The following is a 22,953-nucleotide window of genomic DNA, read 5'->3' as shown; positions in this document are numbered from 1 at the left end:
TGGGACGCCACCTCCAGGAGAAAACATCTGAGCCTGATCTGCAGCCTCAGGTGCCTCAGAGGGATAAAAGCAACTCTTTAGAGAAGACACTCACAGGTCCTTTTAACTTTGGTTCATCTCCTATCTGAGCACTGAACGAGGCAGGAGGAGAGGGTAAGTAAGAAAGTTAAGTCACAACCTAAAGAAAGAGTGTGACATTTGGCATGAGGAACTAATATGACAAAGACGATCTCAATTATTTACACCCTTTGCTCTGAAATGCAGATAGCAATAACAACCTCACAGGTGTGTTCCAATGATCAAATCAGATACCACATATGAAAATATTTCATAATCTCCAAAATACTACACAACTGACAATCACTGTCATTAACAATCCGTTAGTTATTTCCCAAGTCTTCACTGCAAAGATTCTTGAAGAGTTACAAAATGGAGATCTTGGATGCCTTTCGATTTCTTTTTGCATCCCCTTCTTAGCTACACAAGTGCTTCACTTACCACAGAGGTTAAGTAAGTCTCTTACCTATGCAGCGTCCAGTCCAAAAGCAGTGCTGATCAAAGCGAGCCACACAAGAGTTGCACACGTAGCAATGGAGTGATCTTAAAGGCTTCCTTATCTGAGGGCAATTAAGAGAGGCCTAAGCAAAGATGGTCTTGGCAGCAACAGATCATAGCAAAACTTTAATCTTATGTCATAGAAGACTGCACGAATAATCCTATAGATGATTCAGTCACTCAGACGCTCTGGAAGGCCTTACTAATATTTATTTCTGTACGTGACAGGAATGAGCCTTCACTAAGAGATCTGAATTCAGAGACTGTTCATACTGGCTAAGGAAAACGCAGGCAGTGCCACAGTCAGCACTAGCACTGGAGCCTAAGAAAATGGAAGTCCCAGTTCCATTTCAGGTTCTTCTAATCATTTACTCCCTTCTAAGCCTCAACTCAACTGCAAAGTAAGAGGTTTCAGTATGCAGTTTTGAGAAGATAAGGTGCTTCTGACTTGCAGGGAATCCTAACATACACTTCATGACAGGAAAGGCAAACGAAAAGCACTATGGATACGTTACAGAGATTAGCCACAGAGAGCTTCGTGAGTATAAATATTCTTTCATATTCTCACAGTGGAAAACTGGTCTGACAGAAATACAAAATTAGAACCCAGTAAAAAGGAAAGTGCATGCGCACATCAGGAGGATCGAATAAATGCTTACATAAGCAATGCTACTAGGAATTTGCCCTAATTAAAGAAAACAAAGTATTAGCAAAAGAGACTTACAAGACATGATGTGCAAAATGTTCTGAAGTCCAGAGAGCCAGTCTCTGCAAGGGTGACGATATTCTGAAAGACAAACACCTAACCTTAGGGTGCAGTGTTATCCATGGTCACGTGCTATTCTCACAGCTTTTATGCCATCTCCAGCTTTAGAATTGGCCAGAATAGCAATGTGGAATACTCCCAACCCAGTGATTCTCTTCTTGAAATAATGTCACTTTTCAAGGTGCTGTTTTAGGCAGCGGCCAAGAAGTCTGACTGCAAAAAATTATACTTCCATACCCCTTACCACCTTCTCAGAAATGGCATGCATCTCCCAGTTACAGCTTGCTGGGACAGAGAAAGAAACACAGACATGCAGACACACATACACACCACTCATCAAAAAAGAAGCTAAATTCATGGGTAAGCATCCAAACTGATGGCTCCAAGCACAGGCCCGGGCCTTTCAGGTCAGGCCTTAGGTGGTACAAGACAAGGCTCTCCCTAACTTCTAAACCCCAGGGACAGCTGCAGAGGTCACGTCTCTGGCAACTGCACAGAGAAAGAAAAGGGGGTGGGCATCTCCTCAGCTATGGGGTGGAAACCTGCTATGGTGCATCACTGTCATTCAGACAAGCAGGCAGGCTGCACGACTAAAACTGTGATGAAGAGGGAGTTCCAACAACAAAACTCAAGTCTCAAAAAGTTTCACGAGGGATCACTTTTTACAAAAAAATAGGTGTTTCTAAGAAGTCTTGTATACAAATGAAAAAGTGTAAGTGTAGAAACCTCTGATCCCATCTGCCCACACTTATGTTGAACCTACTAAGTAGCAGACACTGTAGATGCAGCTGTGCCAAAGGCCAGCATGGCTGCATCTCTTAGAAAACCACAACGGAAGACTCACCACTTTCCTCTCTTCCTCGGAAGCCTTAGTGAAGCCTGGATCAGTTGCCCAAGTCTTGTAGAAAAAATAGAGAAAGGCCATGATGCTGAAAATAAAAGCAAAGTAGAAAGGGCTGCCTGCTGCATGTTAAAGTCATGTTAAGGAATATGGCCGACCTCTACTGAGAAAAGCATCGTGTGTGAAGTACGCAAATGCTCTCACTGCTCCCATGACCCTCTCCCCCCTGCACTCTGCCCGACTTCCCCATGTACACCCACCACCCAAAGTGCCCCTCTTCCACGTTCTAATCCTACAGAAGTCTATCTGCTCCTGGTCAGCCAGTAACTAACGCTTCTTCATTACTGAAGCCCATTTTAAATACTAATGAAAGCCAGCAACCTTCCTGAAGCCTGGAAAACCTCTACACCTACGAAATATAACTTTTCAAGGTATAACTGTGGCTTTCCTCAGACCATCCAGGAAAATATTCTCTATCTTTGTCAGAAGACAATTCAAGAAATGCACCTGGGTCTGAGATGTTGATGTACTTCCCTGTAAGGTAGATAAATGCCTACATGGTTTTCTTACCAGAGTTTAGTAACCTGCCCTTGTAACTGCTCTGAATTAAAAACTGACCTCCCGATGGCCAGGTGGCAATGAAAATGAATATGAACCTGCAACTGATGGGGCAGATTAGATAGGGGTATCTACAAGAAGAGACAGAGACCTGTCTGGAAGGTACCCAAGATTCAATGAGGGTGCCCTTAGCTGTGACTCACAGCATTAGGGATATGGAAAATGAAAAGATCACCTCCTGTAGCCAGGCAGGAACCCCAAAGGAGCGACAGAGAAACCCACCCACCTACAAAACTTTTGACACAGAATTTATCCTATCTACAAGAAATGCAGGGAAAGGGGATGGAGCAGAAACTGAGGGAATGGGTAACCAATAACCAACCCAACTTTAGACCCATCCCATGGGCAAGCACCAATCCCTGACACTATTAATGATGCTATTAATGCTTGTAGAAAGGAGTCTAGCATAAATGTCTTCTGAGAGGCTCCACCTAGCAGCTAACTTAAGACAGATGCAGACACCCACAGCCAAACAGTGGATGGAGCTCGGGGACTCTTATGGAAGAATAGGAGAAAGAATTACAGCCTCTAACAGGATAGGGACTTCATAGGAAGATCAACCTGGACCCTTGGAGCTCTCAGAGACTGAACCACCAACCAAAGATCATACATGGGCTAGACCTAGGCCTCCCCCATATATGTAGCAGATGTGCAGCTTGGTCTTCATGTGGGTCCAGAATAATTGGATTTGGGGGTTGGGGGTGGGGCTATCCCAAAAGCAGTTGCCTGTATGTGGGATATATTCTTCTAGCTGGGCTGCCTTGTCTGGCCTCAGTGGGAGAGGATGGGCCTAGCCTCAGAGACTTGATGTGCCCAGGTAGGGGGATACCCAGGCAGAGAGAAGGGGAGGAGGGATGGAGGGAAAGAATGTGGGAGGGGGTGAATAGGATGGGGTGAGTGGGATGTAAAGTGAGTAAATAAAAGAAAATACTAATAAATAAAAAAATGCCCTCCTTGCAAAATGAGTATACATTATATACTATTTGGGAAAGGCTATTAATATGAGTATGTTAATGCTAAAAAAGATTATAAGGTTTAAAAACTGTCTACTTTAAAATGTTTTTAAAGTGGTACTTTTTAAAAACACAAAGTACCATTTTGCTCCAGAGAAGAAATGAGTATGCAGTAATAAGCCAATGAGATAGTAATAAGCCTAACTTTGCCCACTGTAAATACTATTGGCCTGACACTGTATTGCCTTATAAGGTGTTTCCAAGCTACATTCTATTAACCTCAGAGGCCATAAAACAGATGCTCAACTCTTACTACTCAAAGTTGGAAACTGAACTTTGAGCTGAATGTCAACACCTGGAAGGCTAAGGCAGGAGGGTTTTGAGTTGAAGCCAACTTGAGGTACAGGGGGAATTCTCGGCTACTGTGAGCTACTTAGTAAGACACTATCTCAAAGATCAAACAAAAATAAACTAGCACAAATACATCTGGTTTAGACAGGCAGAATGAGTCCTGCTGGCTTACTGTGCTAGCTAGTTTTATATCAACTTGAGACAACTTAGAGTCACTGAGAAGAAGGAACCTCAAATGAGGAAATACCCCCACCAGACTATGCTGTGGTGCTACCCAGAGGCATGTGGTCCTGGTGCTGTAAGAAAGCAGGCTAAGCAAGGCAATAAACAGCACTGCTGCATGGCCACTGCATCAGCTCCTGCCTCCAGGTCTACCCTGAGGTAGGTCCTGAGATGTAGAGAACCATGCTGCCTAGTAACAAGGACGACAACATGCTTCCACAGTGCTCTTGACCTTCTCTGGAAGATGGACAACAAGCTATAAGCTGAAATAAACAGCTTTCTCCCCAAGTTGCGGTTGGTCAATGTTTTATCACAGCAGTAGAAACCCTGACTAAGACACTTAGTCTGCCACAATACATAAATGGGGCTAGTTTTAAGGAAGAGATAGAGGCCAGATAGTTGTATGAAACTGAATTTTAACAAAGCTTATTTGGAACGAAGTAAGAGGAACACTTCTAAATGACACACAAGAGGCTTTTTGTTAAAAAATTAGATCCAGTTTTTCTCCACTACGTCCCAATAACTTATACATTATACTCTTAAAATTCTGTTGGTTCGGTCACATGGTGGTCTTGCACAGTAAGCTGACTTAACTTGGTGTCTCTACTAAATAAGACAAATTCTACGAACATCACTAGATTTCCTCTCCCTAATGAAAGGCATTGCACTTTCGCTCATCACCCGAAAGGCAAACAGATCTCTTGCTCACTGGCTACACCAAACCCTCATTCAAAGTTCCCAATTCTCTCTTCCCTCTTTTCCTTCTCATCTGGTGGTATCAGACCTAGGGCTTTGTGCTGGACCTGAACTCACTGTGTAGCCCAGGTTAGCCTTAAGCTTTTCATTCTCCTACCTCATCCCCAAGTGCTGGAATCATAGGCATGTATCAGCATAGCAAGCTCCTGATTCTCGCTTGACCTAAAAACTAAGTCATATCTACAGCTGACCCTGAAATCATACGGCTTTACACTGACCTATCCAGCACTTAGACTTAAGTATAGCCAGGATCACAGGAAGCACTCAGAGCCTCATCATTTCTTACCAAGTCTTAATTGTAGCTTGAGTCATTCCTAAGGTCCTCTCTCCCTTCATCCAGTCCTACTCATAAAATCCAAATACATTACTTAACTGCACACATAAAAGAACCTAGAGAAAACGATCTCTGAGTTGTCCCTAAAACATGACGTATTATTTATAAATCCATTATGTAATGAGGACTGTGTACAGCTCTTCACTTATCATAGCACAATATTCCTGGCAGCTCCCCAAGAGACTGGTACTACTGTTCCCAACTGACAGAAAAACAGACTTGGTGAAGTTAAGTGACTTGCCCAATGACACATTAACAAAAAGAAAAGGTCATCCTTGTTAGTGATTATCTCTGCCTTTTGTATGGGAGATGGGTTCAAATCCCTGACTGGGAGGAAAGCCAGCCTTTACACTGGGTGCAGCAGTGCAGGCCTATAATCTAACACTCAGGAGATGTATCGCAGTGAGTGTGAGGCCAGTCTGGCCATTATAGCAAGTTCCAGGGTAGCCGGGATTACAAAGTGAGATCTCATCTGAAATAAACAAACTAAGAAAAAGGTCCTGAAATGTAGAGACCCATGCTGCCTAATAACAAAGACAACATGCTTCCACGACCTTCTTCCCATAAGAGGTCACGGCTATGGGACAGAAGCCCTGGGTCAATCCTAATTGGCAGCCTGAGAAAGACAAAACTATTTGGGCTACGTCTTTACAGGCGAAACAGCAGCTAATCCACAGGGCAGTTCCAGCAGCAGCACTCGGCCTGGAAAACACTAACCTCGAGTGAGGTGTGCCACCTACTGGTTCACAGGCCTTCAGACAGCACGCTCAAACTGGTGCCTCTGTGTGGCATGTGAGTTCTTCCTGACACTTGAAGGTTCTGTCTAGTTATGAAAATCAACCCTCTGACCATAATATACCTTTACAAGTACCAAGCAGTTCCTAGTTTATAGTCAAGTGAGAATTTCTGCAAGCGAGGTTAATAAACTATGATGGGATTATATGTCTTGTTAATTTTTGATTCTGCAAAAAATCAAAATAATCTGATGTCTAAAATCTAGACTAACTGATAAAACCTATAATTTCAAAAATTGTTCAGTGACATAAAAGTATCAATCATCCCTTTTCAATACAATGTCCACTGTCCTAGTCTCTATGAATACTGGGTCATCTGTAAATGGCCAACAGGAACTGTGCTAGCCTTAAGTGGTGATAAGAAAGCTAGTATTCATTAAAACCATCACAGAATCAGTGGACAAAGGGTATTTTTAAGCCCAGTGATACCTATGCTTTATGCTTAGGTTAAAGGAAAATAACCCATATTAGAAATGAAGCTTAGAAACAGTAAAACAGTATCAAATCAAAAACTAGGCACAACGGCTGTAGATGCCTGCACTCTGAAACTCGCGCCATCTTATTTGTCCCTGTGGGAAAGATCCTTAAGCTTCCCTTATGCATTTCCTTGATAAGCACCCTCTTCTTTTCAGAAATACCATTATCAGAAAAGACACAGCATAGAAAGTAAGGCAGTAAGCTAAGAAGCACACTTCTTTCCACCACACTTTTTCCATTCATATAAGCAAAGCAGTGTTCCAATGGCTTTACAGGAAGGACAAAGGACAAAGTCTGGGAAGAGATGGAAGCCTGGGCGTGTGTACGCTGTCACAAATGGATATAATACTTTGTTTTGGTTTGGTTTTTGGATATAGGGTTTCTCAATGTAACCAGCCCAGGCTGCCCTGGACTTGCTTTGTAGCCCAGGCTGGCTTAGAACTCACAGAGATCTTCCTGCCTCTGCCTACTGAGTGCTGGGATTAAAGGCATGTGCCACCATGCCCAGCTGGCATTAGTGACTTTTGAAAGTAAAACAAGATGTGCATTTCATCTAAGCTTAAAGGATATCAGGAAAGAATAAGATGAACCAAGTCATAAATATCCAAAAAATGGAACTTAGCAGAAAGACTGTTGGTAAGTACACAAGGTTCTTATAGCCAACCAAAAACCTGCAAAGAAAAGGGTAAAAGCATGTTAGTGAAGTAAGGCACTGGTAGGATTCATGCTAATTCAGTTCTAATTTCCCGATAACAATGACATTTACGCCAGCAGCAACTTTCTTCCCTGACTGTGTCAGTTTATTCTTGTACACGAGAAAACTGTACAATAACCTTCCAAAAGTACACATTCCAGTTCCTCTAAGCTACTCCTATTTCATTCACAAATATAAAACTGTAAATACCTGGAAATTCACCTTCATGTGTAAGCAAGCTTTGTCAAAAGGGTAGCGTTATGCTTATGAAATACAGGGTGCAGAGCCTTAGCACTCTGGCTCGGAGCTGACTTCAGAAGCAGTCACAGAATGAACACACACACACAGCAGCTAAAAGGCCAGTGGTCACTGCAGCAGCAGTAAGAATCTCACTCCCACTGCAGGCAGGCCGATGGCCTCCTTTAATCTGTGCCAGAGCTCAGTGCTATACTTTTAAATAAAACAGAAACGTCTTCCACATCAAATTCAATAGACACCTTATAAACAAATGTGCTTTTACCCAGATACATCTTAAAATTTCCATCAGAAATGGCTAGTGGTGGATTTAAAGAGAGAAGAGGAAGCAAGGGCTGGCAACTGGTGCCTATGACAGGAACATTTAAAATGTTTAGTTAAAAAAAAACTGCTATGAAGACAATAGCATATCTAAGAAGAACCAAGGACCTCAACCACTCCAGGTACATGCTACAATAGGAAAAAATGGAGTCTGTTCGCTGCAACCTCCATGTCTGAACTAAGATTTTACAGGGAAAAACAGTGCACTTGGTCTAATTAAATGGTTCAGTGAATTCCCAAATCTACAAGAGCTTGTTATTTGTGACAGGTGTCACACAGCAGTCTGGATCAAGAAGCAACCACCCCTGCATCCAAGTGACAACAGAGGCTTGCAGCTGACAACCTGACACACGCACTGGACTCATACTGAAATGTACCCACATGCCAATCACAGCAGTTATCAACCAAAGCTACGCCTACAGTTAGTTTTTAATAATTTGGATTTAAATATAAACATACAAATAACTAAATAAATGGTCCCGTCATAGGTGAGTATAAATTGCTAGCTGGCTCGTAGTGTGTCTTAAAAACTCAGAAAATCCTAATGACAGATTCCTACTATTTAGCTTAAAATGTATTTAGATATCCAAGGAAAATTAGGAATTTTAAGTCATATTTTCTTAGTCAATTGTAGCTACTTTTTAGAAATTTGAACTTTTATTCCACATTTAAATTCTCTTTGTCTGCACCTAACTTTCCTGGTCTTCGTTCGGGTGACTAAGTAAAGGCTTCTCTACTGCTGCTTTTTTTTAATGACAAAAAGTAGTACATGCTACTTATTCCAGAAAGTGCTGGCAGCAGCAGGACTCTGGGACACCCTCTCACAGCCACAGACTGCAGGGTGCACTTCCTTCTCATCTTCCCTAAGGATCATTTTGTTATGAAAATGCTCAGAAGCAGACACAAGGCCGGCTTTATAGAACAGGCAGCTGCTATGAAGAGACCTGCACCAGGATGTCTGAAGCCTGGCCTGGTGGCTTCTCCAGTTACCAAATGACCCAGCATCAAACACTTGAGGCCAGGGGGCCAGCAAGGCTCAGGTGGGAGTAAGGTTGTGTTCCAGAAGCAGAAAGCAGGTGGAGTGCAGTGTGGGCAAGGAGAAGGGGGAGGAGGGGACATAGTCTTTACTCTGAGCATAGCAACAAGCCTTTAGGAGACTTTAACAAGAATACAGTGCAGAAATGGATCTGCCTGAGTGCTATATGGGCACACTATAGGAGAGAAGGCGGGAGACCAGCTAGGAGGCTTGGCAGGATAAATGTTGGGAGTGAAGGCAAGGGGAAAATCAAGGATGCAAGGGACTCAGGATGACACGCACACTCATGTGAGGAACTGACACCTTGTCAATAAGGTGTGGAAGGGACTGCAAAGTGACAGAATTGGTTACAAGTACAGATCATGTACCAGATACTATTCTAAGCATTTATATGCATTAGCCATGGCTTGGGCATTATTAGGATTATCCTCACTTATAGATGAAGAAACTGAGGCACAGAGAGAAAGAGCACCTTTTCTGAGATCAGACTGGGATGTGTTAGGGCTAAACCTGGATCCTGGTCATATGATTCATCAGTATAATTCTGCATTTTTCTCTGTGTGTTAGCTTGAAAGAGAACTACAATGCATTTACTATTTTATTAACATCCCCCCATTATAAACAGTCTGTTTTACCTAAAAACAGTCAGGTAGAAAAATAACTAGTGTAAAATAAATTTAGAACTAAAATGAGAAAAAAGTGAAAAAATGGGTAAATGCTTAAGACATAAAATGGCTACAGAACTCTCTCCATTGCTGACCAACTGAGTGATATGATAAATGTCTGGCTCACATTGTTTACTTTCCACCAACTGTCAGTTTAACCCCACTACTGCGTTGAACAATCTGCTTTCAGCCCAAAGCTATACCATCAAACCCTTTCTTCCCACCATGCTGAGGGTGCTGCCACATGGCTCAGTAATATTTATTTACACCAATTTGAGATTCCAGCTGATAGAGAACAGAAGTAGGTAGTTATATAGGAAATGCAATAACCAGCCTTGCAAATACTAATAACATACACACCTTGGAAACAAAGATGTCAGAAACAACAATGCTACTAGAAGACATCCTTTTAAAAGCCAAGAGTCTGAATTGAAGTTCAGGATGTATCCAACAGCCCACAGGCTGATCATGGAGAGTACCAGCAGCAGGAAGAGCTATTGAGAAATTAGAGTTTTAGAACCTTAGGATTGCACTCATGACAATAATTAGTTCAGTACAAAGGCTACTTTGTAAGCACAGTACAAATTAATGGAACTAACAAATTTCCTTTAAATTGCTGTCAAATTTAAAAAATGATTGATTTATATAATAGAGACAATCTTACAAATTTTACTTAATGATGTTTTATATTTTTCCCTCAAAAATGGCATTTTTAAAAGAAAAGTGATAATAAAAATATTTTCTTTTAGTTAGTATTCTACATCACCGAGAAGAATAAAGCAACTGAAGGAACTACCAAAATCAACACAGTCCAGACTGAACTGAGGGCTATAGTGACTGCCCCTGGAGCCCCACCCAGTACGACCCTCACTAAGAAGGCCAGAGAAGTCATTCTGAAAGGCTAAGCTTGATTTGGAGCATGTGCAAATGGACACCCAGGGCAGATCCAGGAGGCAGTCTACACAATGGGCCTAGCATTTTCCAAGTCTTGAGAGTAAATTGTACATAGGTGGAAAGGCAGTAAATGAGAAATTTTCTCAAGACTATGAAGGCAGAAAGGAGCAGGATCTTAGCCAACACAGTCAATATGTAACTAAGAAAGACTGATTGGAAAGCCAGGCTGAAAACCTGGGAAAGGTTTCAGAGAAGCAGGAAACAAAGAGGGGGTCTTGGCACTTGGGGGGGATCAAAGACTAAAGTACTTCTTTAGGGTGCTAATGCTTCAGCTTACTTTGACAATGTTAAAGGAATGAAACCTGCCGTGGGCAGTGGCACTGGGCTCTACATTCAAGCACTCCGTGCCTTATGTGGAAGTCTCTAGAAAGCAAGCCGGCTTGTTGAAATAGCAAAGAGGAAAAACGCACTTTGCCTTATTTTCTTCCACTTTTACTCATGCATCTGGAAGTAGATAATTTCAAATGGCATCAAGTCTTTAAGATGTTCCCAGGGTATGACATAAAAATAAATTTAGAATCTATAATATAACCACAAAATAATTTCAGAACAGAGTAATAATTACATGTGAACATTACAATTGTAAATCTTGGACATAACTATCTTCTACATGAACCACACTAATTATTTAGTTCACTTTAAGTTCAGAACACTATAGAGAGGAACTGCTAGGCTTAAAAAAAATGTGATTTTTTTTTCAATAGGAAAATAAATCTACATGAAGACTAACGAGGCTGGACTAATGTGTCATGTGTGAAGTGATGAGGTCAGGTTCTAGAGACATACTGACAGTAGGACCAGCCAGAAGGACACTAGCATGGATACAGGGTATGACTGACAGCACGCACCATGACAGACAGGAAGGAAGGACGTACTACCTAAGGAGATGAGGAGGTTCAGTCACAGGCAGGCAGGACAGACACCTCACAGTGCAAACGTCTACTAGACACTGAACTGTGCTCAAGTAGGTGCCACTCTAGCAATCAAATCCATTTTACATTTTTACATTCATTCCTAAAGCTAATTAGCAAATGTCCAACATAGTTTGGTGCCATCCACCTGAAAATTAATGTTGAACAACCAGCAAAATGCCCTATTTCTTCCTTTAGGCTGGGCGGGACATAGGAAAGATGTTATGAGTAGATCCACCTCAGCACAATGTTTCATCTCTAGTTTTCTCTGCTGCCCTAAAGACAAAAGCTAATAACTTCTATCACACACAGTACCTCACATTTGTGTAGCCATTGCCAAAGTCGAAACTTTTTGTTGGCTCTCATCTTGGCTTCTGTTCTTAGCATGTGAACAATGAGCTGGTTTTTATTTTGTACAGCCATATCAAGAGGTGTTTCTCCCTAAAAAGGTAAATTAATTATAATAAATTATATTTATATTTTATATATATATTATAGGTACTAAAACGCTTTTCATCAGAATCATAGATTTGACATGTTTATTCTAAGAGTAGCTATTATTGTTAATATTTACCTTGTCGTATTTAAAACCCAAATGAATAGCTAGCTACCTGTAGGTATATTAAATACTCATCTTTTAATTGAAGATATAATGAATTGAAGACGAGAATACAGGTCATACCTTAGCATTTCGGAGGTCCAGGCTAGAACCAGCTTCCAAAAGTTTATCAACTGCACTAACATTTCCTGCAGCAACTGCCCAGTGAAGTGGAGTGTTCTGATGTGTTTTATCAACAGCACTGAGAGAGGGATTAAACTTTAAAAGAAATCCAGTTGGTTCTGGCCTGTCTCAAAACAGTAACAATACCACAAGGCATTAGTGAGGATGAAGATACAAAAAAAAATTGCAAATAGAGAAATTTTAAGATTAGCGTATCATTTACCAGAAAACACTCTGAAGAACTACGGGATTTCTTCAGAGTTCTGTTCTAGTTATTAACAGGAAAGATCAAAGACACAAGAAAGACAGCCCTTAAATGGCAGCTTGCAATATCCATGACTCAATTTAGATAGTAATACTGAGGATAAGAAAAATTTTCTTCATGTTGTTGTTTTATTCAGTGATTAATATTAAAAAAAAAACCTGTCAATTTAACCTTGGCCAATATGAAGTGCTGTACAGTTAAACACTAAACGTCTTACTCATGCAGGAATGTGTCTGACCATATCCTATAACAGGCTCTCTCATGCACCAGCTCTGTCAGTGTCATCAGAGCCGTCAGCAACAGCAGAGAACCTTAAATTCGCTCACTGCTGTTAGGAAAGTGGGTTTATCATGGAGATCTGTGATTATGACAGCACTTAAATTTGTTATCTCTTCAGGTACAAAAAAGGATCGGTCAATAATGAACATATGCTAAGGAATATGAACTTAGTAAACTTTCAAATTGTTCCAAAACGCCTCCTAGAGAAAAATGACTCACTGGTGTATTCTAAGTACAGCTCCTCAGGCCACGTGAAGAGTCTTCAGCATCTCACAGGCTAAAATACTTGAGAGTGCATTTACAGAAAGCTCATAGGAACCAAGAAGCAGACTGAGGGGATCCAGTGACACTCACCCAATTACTTTGTAAGCTGACAGCATGAGAGGTGTCTGTCCATTGACATCTGTCATATTCACACTCTAGTCAAAAAAGGAATCAATTAGCAAAACTGTGAACACAGTATAAAAAGTTGCATTTCTTAGTAGATACTTCTTTAACCCTTTCATCTCTGTCACTGCTCTAAAAATGGTTCTAATACTACTTAAGTTTAAAAAAAAAGTACTTTGTTTTTATAGGAGAAAAATCCATAGATTGTTATAAAATATTTTAAAGGAAGAATATGAATATATGACATAAAGTATTGTATGATGTGAAAGGAAAATGGAGAATAGGTGACAATCACCACTGAAAATGACAGAGATCTTGAAGTCATGTAGTTTAAACCTTGCCCCATGAGAGGCAAAGATTAAAACAGAGACTGAAGGAACACCCATTCAGAGCCTGCCCCACAGGTGGCCCATACATATACAGCCACCCAATTGGACAAGATGGATGAAGCAAAGAAGTGCAGGCCGACAGGAGCCGGATGTAGATCGCTCCTGAGAGACACAGCCAGAATACAGCAAATACAGAGGCGAATGCCAGCAGCAAACCACTGAGCTGAGAATAGGTCCCCCGTTGAAGGAATCAGAGAAAGAACTGGAAGAGCTTGAAGGGGCTCGAGACCCCAAAAGTACAACAATGTCAAGCAACCAGAGCTTCCAGGGACTAAGCCACTACCTAAAGACTATATATGGACTGACCCTGGACTCTGACCCCATAGGTAGCAATGAATATCCTAGTAAGAGCACCAGTGGAAGGGGAAGCCCTGGGTCCTGCTAAGACTGAACCCCCAGTGAACTAGACTATGGGGGGAGGGCGGCAATGGGAGGAGGGTTGGGAGGGGAACACCCATAAGGAAGGGGAGGGGGGAGGGGGATTTTGCCCGGAAACCGGGAAAGGGAATAACACTTGAAATGTATATAAGAAATACTCAAGTTAATAAAAAAAAAAAAAAAAAAAAAACCTTGCCCCATGGATTCACACTGCCATTAGTACAATAATAGTGCATTACCTATCTTCAGAGTCATTTCTTTTTTTGCACTTGCTTCAAAGAGTTAAACAAGAAAAATTCAAAACTCTTTTTATATTTTTTTTGGAAGAGAAGAAAAAAGGGAATCATATCTCAATAAGGATATTATTATTCTTTTAGAAAACATGGCAAGGGTGAGGTGCGGCAGTGCTCTGACCAAGTCAAGGAGTGTACGTTACTGAGGGTTCTTAAGGCCCTGGAGAAAGAGAACTTGGGAAGAAGCACAAGGGTCTCCTTTCTCATACATTTTAAAAAATGAAGCCCAAGAGGTTATAATTATTCCACTTCACTGGGCTGTCTGAGAGAAAGTGCTTATGGCGGGAGAATAATCAATCCAATGGCATTTGTGCAAACACGTTTCCACACTCATTCCAGACAAGACTGCTAACACACTAACCACCTTGCTGTCAGAGCACACTGCAGCAAGCATAGCTGACAGCAGAACTCCCACCGCCGACAGCCTATAATTTCACCCATGCTCCGAGGACGTCATTTTCGTGGAATGACTCGGGGAACAATAAATGAGATGCTCACATTCAAATTGGCCTCCCATTTGAGTTCAAATAATGAAAGCACGCGATGGGTTAATAGTGATCTGACAACCATTTCTACACTCAAGCAGAAGAAAAATACAGGCTCTGAGGTCATGTTTTTTAAAAAAACCCTGAAAATTACTGGTATCATAAGAAAAACTATTACAGGCTTACAAGTTTCAGAAACATTAAATGATGCTGAGCTAAAATAACCTGTCTTTCTCCCTCTAATGAAGCCATAAAAACCAGTGCTCAAGAGCCAGGTTGGCTTACTAAGGTTAGTTCTGAGTATCTGGACAGCCATTAACTCTAATTTAAAACTGAGGGTAGACCAGGGCCACTAACCCTCCCACTATCTTCAAATTACACCACCTAGAATATGAGGCACACGTCCAAACATACCTGTCCCTTAGAGATGAGGTATGCTATGATGGGCATGTGCTGAAACAGGACTGCGAGATGGATGCTGCTGAATCCCTCTCCGTCAATCAGAGTGGGGTCTGCACCATGCTGCAGTAGCAAGATGACCATAGGCAAATGCCCTTGTCTGTGAACAGGAAATTCCCGTGTTTTATTCTGTAGAAGCAGAATTCTTGTAGAAACCCAAAAAATACCCAGGGAGGTGTTTTACATACTGGTGGTTGTACAAGTGACTTCTACTCGTTAAAAAAGAAAAGAACTATTTTTATTTATGTATAGGTGTGTGTGTGTGTGTGTGTGTGTGTGTGTGTGTGTGTGTGTGTGGTGTATGTGTGTGCCCTAATGCATGCATGCCATAGGAAGCCAGAGGGTGGTGTCTGATTCCCTGAAGCTGAAGCTGCATGCAGGGAGTTGGGAATCACCTCACAACGGGTTCTAGGACAGAACTCTGGTCTTCTGCAAGAGCAGTAAGTGCTCTTAACCACTTAGCCATTTTGTCAGCCACAACTGTCTTTTACTTAAATAGTCCAACTCAGAATTACATGATTATGCTTGAGGCAAATGATAAACTTGATAACCTTGCAATCTAAATTAAACCTAATGCATCATGTGCAAACAGTAATAGCAAATGACTAATGTGAACAATGAAAACCTTAAAACCCTGCAAGCAAACTAAAAACATGGTGAGCCAGAAATATTATAGTATAACAGTAAGACTATGGATACATTGTAAAAATATTAAGATAAGAACTATATATGTGTGTGTGTGTGTGTGTGTCTCCAAACATAACTCATTTTCATGGAAACTACCATCAATATCTTGAAGGACAAGAGTGATCCTTAGGTCCTTCAAAACTCTTGCCTATGGAGAAAAGATTCAGCTCCCTGCCTTGCAGTAACGCTTAACTTCAGTTGAATTATGACATTAGCAAGTAGAGCAGGTTAGGCAGACAGATTTAGTCCCTCATCTTCAGAGGATCAGTGCATCTCACAGCAAAGAAGAGAAAGATGCCGTAAGTACCATGTTAAGCCAGCCTACTCAAGATTATGATGCATCAACTTCAAAGGAGTTTACCCATTGATCTTAAGAGACAGAGATATACTCTAAGGAGACTGACTTCTCCAATCTCCTTAAAACAGCACCACACTGAGTTTCTAAGCAGCTAAGACTGAACACTGGCTTTATAGTTGAACTATTGCGATCATTTATACAAACCAAATAGATATGTTCATTCCAGTTTCAAAACAGAAATTCCAAAGCATTTGAGTCTGTTTATCATACTGGAGTACAAGATCAAACACTAAAACAACTCTTCTAGAAACCCCAAATCCCACTTTATTTACAAAACAATCAAAAAACAAAACAAACAAAACAAAACAAAACAAAAAAAACTTGAAAAACCAAAAAACCAAAAACCAACCAACCAACCAAACAAACCCCCAAGGGAACAAAAGAAAAAACCCAAAACCATTCCCCTACCTGCAGCTGAGGTTAAGACAGGCTGCCATTAGCCATGTATGTCAAAACTTTGAAAGACATCTTACCGGATGGCCCAGTGAAGAGGAGTTGAATTTAAGTCACCACCCAACTGATCTATCACAGCACCTTTGGAAATATAAAACCTGTTAAAGGCAACGAAAGTAAGACATGAAATTTAAGATTCACATTGAGAAAAAGGCTTTCTTTTATCCTCTCCCTCCCAAGATAAAGTCTCATGTACCCCAGGCTGGTGTTAAACTCACTAGGCAGTCAAAGATGACCTTGAACTAACTTCTGATCCTCCTCTCTCCATGTCCCCAGTGCTGGGAATGCAGGTGTGCATGTTTATGTGGCACTGGGATCCAACCCAGGGCTCCATGTCTGACAGGCAAGTACTCTACCAACCCAGTTCAACTTTTCTTCACACAATATTATAAAACAGAAATTACAGTAATTCTCCTGAAGGGCCCAGATCTAAGGAAGTCTCAAAATGATGTATGACAGCATCAGACAATCTCTGGTGAAACACTTATAGTATAATCATAATTACTTTTGCTATAATTAGCATCCCCCATCACCCACAAGCCCAACACATAACTTTTCTAAACATTCTAATGACTAAGCACTCTTAAATAGCTTTAAAGAAGAAAGAGAATGGTGAGATTATGTCATTTTTAGCAGTTCATAATTAGAAGTAGCATGTGGGAATAAGTTCTTATTTAAAAGCATTTTAGACAAATTAGAAATTATGAATGTTCCATTTTGGGAACAAAGAGTATGAGGTACTGTAGGATGATGTCCTTATGCAGCAAGGTCGGTCGAGGACAAGGCATAGCCTATCATTGGGTGAGAAGGAAGGGTAGGCAGGGAAAAGTCTAGGAAGGAGGGAGTAGGAAGAGGAGTGAGAAAAAAATCAAGATGAAGAAAACAGAGCAGGATGATCCAAATCCAGGTGGGCTGGGTCAATTTTATCTTGTCTAGGTGGGCAGTTTAAATCTTTATTAATTGGCAGTGAATTTATTGTGTGGATGAATTGTGGGTTGAGAATTTAACATATACATCTAATTGCTAAGTTACAAGTTCAAGTTTCTGGAACTTGGATTTACCGGGCTAAAGAGGATAAGTGTGTGAAAAAGAAATGGCTGAGAGGCAGTTGGAGTGTGTGGATCTGGTTTTGTTCCCTCTGCAGAATGAGACTGCACAAGGGTCTGCAGAACGAGATATGTCTCTGTGTGTGTACACGAGTGTGTGCATGCATGCCAGGTGTGCTAAGGAAACCGTGCAGAGAGGGCGGCAGCCAGAGTGAGCGGATCCGACTCATGGGAACTGAGAGAAAACGTTCCATTGTAATCTTACCACAACAAGGTACTGTATATAGCAAACCTGTAATGTAATGAAAGCAATTTTCTTCTCTAGTTTAGAGAAGTTTATTTCCTTACTTCCAAGATGTGCTTCATGCATCACATTATCTGAAGAACATACCAAAGTTCGTCTGTTGGTATGATGTGTTAGAATATTTTTAAACTAGTAAATTTTAATTTTTTTAAGCCTCAAGAATTTTACACATATAGTCCTCTGATTTGAAAGATATACACTCAAGTCCTCACTACCCACCAGCATTTTACAAATTAAATTAGAAACTGTTATACCAAACAATGTGTAGGCAGCAGGGCTTTCTGTATGAAGAACTATATAAACCATTATACGCTCATTTCAAACTATATTCCACATTTAACTATTTTCAAGGTCTAATTCTCTACACATCTATCCCTCCTGAGGTTATAACCCAAATATTTCATTGCTTCTTCTAGACTTAGATGCAACTTCTATCCTGAGAAAATAATGTTATTCTTTTCAAAACACATCCCCTTTCCCTAACTATCTTTTATCTTTATGATGGGTCTGATTTATGATTGGCCTTCTCCAATGCTAAGGTAACTGATGTCTGATGTGTGACAAATTCCTGGTTTTCACTTACAAAGGAAGACTATAGGTGGCCCAACTCACACAAACACAAACACACACACACACACACACACACACACACACACACACACACACACACCCCCATCTTACTTTACAAGCTCTAGCCTGTTGTTAATGGCAGCCCAGTGAAGAAGAGACACATTTTCTCTGTCTGGTTGTCTGACATCATATCCTGCTTCTACCAGCTCTTTACATCGTTCAAAAATTCCGTATCTTAAATAAGGAAAAGAAAAGCACAATTAATACCATTACAATAATTCTGTATGTCAAAATTTCTTCCTTTTACCCCAACTTTATTATTATCTTAAAATTTTAATGCAAACAACTTTTTAGTCAACATGGAAATACAAAGTAGCTGCTCCTGGTACCCTTGGAGCCCCGTGTTCTGGGATCCCTCCCAGCATCCCAGCATCTGTGTATCTGTTCAAATCCCTTATAAAATAAGGTGTCATATACAGTAGATATGCATATCTTTCCACATACTTTATGTCATTATAGTTACTTATGCAATACAGATGCCATGTAAATAACTGTCACACTGTATTATATAGGCAATCATGACAGATTTAAAATTCTATTAATGTACAGTACAAATTCAGGTGCAATATTTTTTTAATTTTTGCCTTTTATGTTGTTTTTCTTTCCATTTATTTATTTATTTATTCACTTTACATCTCAATATACATCCCAATATTCACCCCCCCTCCCTGTTCCTCCCTTACACAGCTCCTCCCCCCACTCACCTCTCCCTTCTCCTCTGAGAAGGGGGAGGAAAACATTTTGGATGCAAGAATGGTTGAAACTTGATTGCTGAATTCACAATGGCGAATTCTTGGACATGGTCTAACTCTAATTAACGCATAATAGGGAAATAGCATAAAGCCAAACAAAAGTAAGCTCAGTGTACCAACTGATGGACTCACCCACATGGAGCTGAAGACACTTTATTAAGCCTTAGTCCTCACACCTGCTCTCCTTCAGTAACTTCATTTGTCTGAGCACAGTGTTGGCTCCTGACTTCAATCTTATCTATGACGCAAACTACACCTATGCAACTGCCTTACAATGTGGGTGAAACCCTAAAAGCAAACTTGGAATGAGATAAACCAACAAGAAATGGCCAGGATGTAGAGCCAGACAAGAGTTCTTCTTGGGGCATCTAAAACATGACACACAAGCTGTAATTTAAGAAGGGAGGACATTCTGGACAGGAAGAATAGCACGTACAAAACTGAGATGTGAAACACTGCATAGATGTTCAAAGAAACAGAAGCAGCTTAGCAATGGTGAGCATAATACAGTGGAGAGGCAGGGGCAAGACCACACAAGGTGGGTGAGACTGGGAGTTCATCTTCAGTTCAGTTGGAAACCGGGAAAGTCATTTCAAAAGGAAAAACGCTGAGAATTTGAGTTGGTGGCAATATGGAAGAAGCAGCTTAGATCAGTGTAAGAACAGAATTCAGAGGCCATCATGGGGGCGATAACTGTGAATACAGATGAGAAGAGCAAGTGTAAAATGGACAAAAGGAAAAGAAAAGGTGAGTCTAGACGATATTGAGTCTGCTGGGCTATTTTTGTAACGCTTTCATAATTTTAAACATCATACATTAGCAACATTTCTTTTTAATAAAAACTAACCACAACATATATTTTTAGTAGTTTCTCTGAAATTTATTTCTATTTAGAAGGACCTGAAAATTGCAACTGGCCCTCAGAGGTCAAAACTCAAATCAATTGGCAAAATGATCTCACTTTTTCACAATTAAATGCAAATGTTTTGCTCGATAAAAATGTGTATGTGTAAACAATACACGGAAGCTTCTGATAATGGCACATCGTCATAGCTGGACTATCCATCTTTTAAAGGTCACTTTGGACATTTTACTGGAAAACAATATTTCTTTTATTTGAGAAACATAAGAGAACATACTATTTGTTGAATATAATGTTTGTCTCTCTGTTTCTGTCCCCTATCTAAAGCACCGACCTGTGGGTCAAGACCCCTTTGGAGGTTAAACAATTCTTTCACAGTGGTCACTTAAGACCATCAGAAAACACAGATCCTTATATCACGACTTGTAACAGTGGCAAAATTAGTTATGAAGTAGCAATGAAAATAATTTTGGGGCTGGGGTCACTATGACATGAGGAACTGTATTTAAAGGGTTGCAGCATCAGAAAGTTGAGGACCACTGGTCTAAAGATATCTCCACAATCATCTGTGAAGGTCCGAGACCTAAAGGAACATCAAAGATGGGTTCTTACTGAGCTTCCCTGTGAATGCAGCTCATGTCTAGCATCCTGGTGACAGAGACATTTCAGTGTTCCCATTCTGATTAAAGCCAACATTCCCCTTAAGAATACTCTCATCTTCAAAGCAATACAAACTATCAAATAGTATTCACCCAAAGCAGTAGACCTGGGGTCTTTAAACTAACTTTATATAAACTGGTAATTGGAATAACCCACTCAGGAAACTGTCAATGTATGAATAATGAACATAAACGTTGGTTAGTGTTAAAGCCAAACAGGGTTTTAACAGGAATGATACCAAGATAGACTGGCAATCCTATTTCCTTTACAGTAATTAGATGAGTGTGACTTACACTAAATGGACATTATAATGATTATACTTGACTACTAAAATATAAATTACTACCTAACTCTGTCTGATAAACAACATATTTCAAACTATGCTTAAAAGCAAGAGTTGAGCTGGTCCCTGAAATGAACAGGACTCCATGAAGATGGCCCTGGCGATCCCTGGCAACATGGATATCCACATGATGGTCACTGTAAGCAGAACATTTTAAAAATTCATTTCCATTTCCAGCACAAGGAACGGATCTGTTAGAATACACTTCTAACTACCTGTCCTCTGGGGCCAGCAAACAGAAATGCAGGAAATATATACTAATTAGCAATTAATATCCCAAACATAAGCTGCTCTTTCCCATTCCACTCCTGTATTATGTTGTAGAATACTTGAAATTCACAGTAGAGTCTGGTTTTAATCTTGTTCCAAATCATTCATTTGTCCAGTAAACATTTTACGAGGCACTTAATAAAAGACAGAAACTAAGCAAAAGGCCTGGGGTACAAAGAGAAAGAAGGTTAAGCTCTGCTGAAAAGCTGCTCACGGTCTAATGGAACAGCCAAGGCACACTGCACACTGCACTAGGTACTTGGATGCTGGAATGGCAAACCCATCTGGTGCAGGAGCTGTCAGGGTACAGTTAACAAAGTGCCCACAGAGTGCCACCAACTGCATACCCATCACCATGACTGAAGAGACTCTAAGGACTTAACAGAGAATCCAGGAGACTCACTGTGTAGCTTTGACAATGTCACAGTTACTGGAGTCCTCTATAAGAGGAAGAATTTCTTTTGCTTTCGCAAGTTCTTTGTTTTCATGTGCACAGATGCCGTGTTGACCAAATCCTGGAACATGGGATCCATGGCTATGATTCCTGCACTGAAGAGTAAGAGCAATTGACAAAGCATGTAGAACAATTAATACCAAAATTCAATCATGGAATGAAGCATTTTATACTGTCAACAATACCTATGGCAACAAATCAAATTGCTTTAAACTCTTACTGGAGTGTCTTAATGAAAACTTTATCTTAGAAGATGCTTAAAATGAGAAAAACCCAAACTATAAGTGTCATAAAACAGGTCATCGGAAAAGGCACAAACGTGCCTTGGTAGCTGCAGTAGTAGAAGGTCATGGATACGGGCACTGAAGGAACATTACCAGGACCTTGTTTTCAGAGTTGTGGTGAGCACACCCTAAAACATATTCTCACTTCCTAATGATCAAACTCTTGCAATTTCCTTTCCCTTTGAAGATGGAAATTCCGGGCAAGGAATATGACAAAGGTGGTGGGATAATGTAGGCTATGACAGGGTGACTAAGACTGCCTTAGCAGCAGCTCCTATTGGTTTTACAAAAGCAGGCTGCTATGAAACAAAAAGGACTGCAAAAAGCCCGGGTGGCAAGGACTGAGGGTAGCTTTTAGAAGTGAAAGCACTCCTGGGTGACAGACAACAAGAAAATGAAAGTGTGTATCGAACCTCTGCACAGAGTTGAATTGTATTACTAACCACATGGGCTTGAGAAACAACTCTAAGTTACATAAGGGAACACAGCTCAGCCTTGACAGCAGCTTGTGAGACCCTGAACAAAGGATCCAGGTAAGATGGGCTTGGACTTCCGACAAGCAGAAACACGGAGCTAATAAACAGGCACTCTAAGCCATTATATGTGTGATTATTGGTCATGCAGCAACAGCCAGTACAGAAGCGACCAGGTTGATGTAAAATGACCCAGCATTATCATACCACTGTCAACT

General features: G+C 40.6%; 1 protein-coding gene across 4 annotated transcripts in view; it reads right to left on the bottom strand.

Moving 5' to 3' along the window:
• The window catches only part of Zdhhc13 (zDHHC palmitoyltransferase 13), a 38,580-nt gene that overhangs the window by 9,942 nt on the left and 5,685 nt on the right, over positions 1-22,953 (bottom strand). Inside the window, 12 exon segments of one of the 4 annotated variants that reach the window (NM_001395115.1) lie at positions 524-617; positions 1,280-1,342; positions 2,166-2,290; positions 7,238-7,338; positions 9,999-10,132; positions 11,819-11,944; positions 12,186-12,348; positions 13,123-13,187; positions 15,115-15,259; positions 16,678-16,755; positions 18,689-18,811; positions 21,928-22,073. In NM_001395115.1, the coding sequence (NP_001382044.1) occupies positions 524-617; positions 1,280-1,342; positions 2,166-2,290; positions 7,238-7,338; positions 9,999-10,132; positions 11,819-11,944; positions 12,186-12,348; positions 13,123-13,187; positions 15,115-15,259; positions 16,678-16,755; positions 18,689-18,811; positions 21,928-22,073 (1,363 nt within the window). 4 annotated transcript variants of the gene reach the window in all.

The sequence above is a fragment of the Rattus norvegicus genome, chromosome 1, assembly GCF_021556685.1.
Source record: "Rattus norvegicus strain SHRSP/BbbUtx chromosome 1, alternate assembly SHRSP_T2T, whole genome shotgun sequence".
NCBI lineage: Eukaryota > Metazoa > Chordata > Mammalia > Rodentia > Muridae > Rattus > Rattus norvegicus.
The sequence above is the reverse complement of the archived record's forward strand: the minus strand, read 5'-3'. Positions and strand labels throughout refer to the sequence as shown.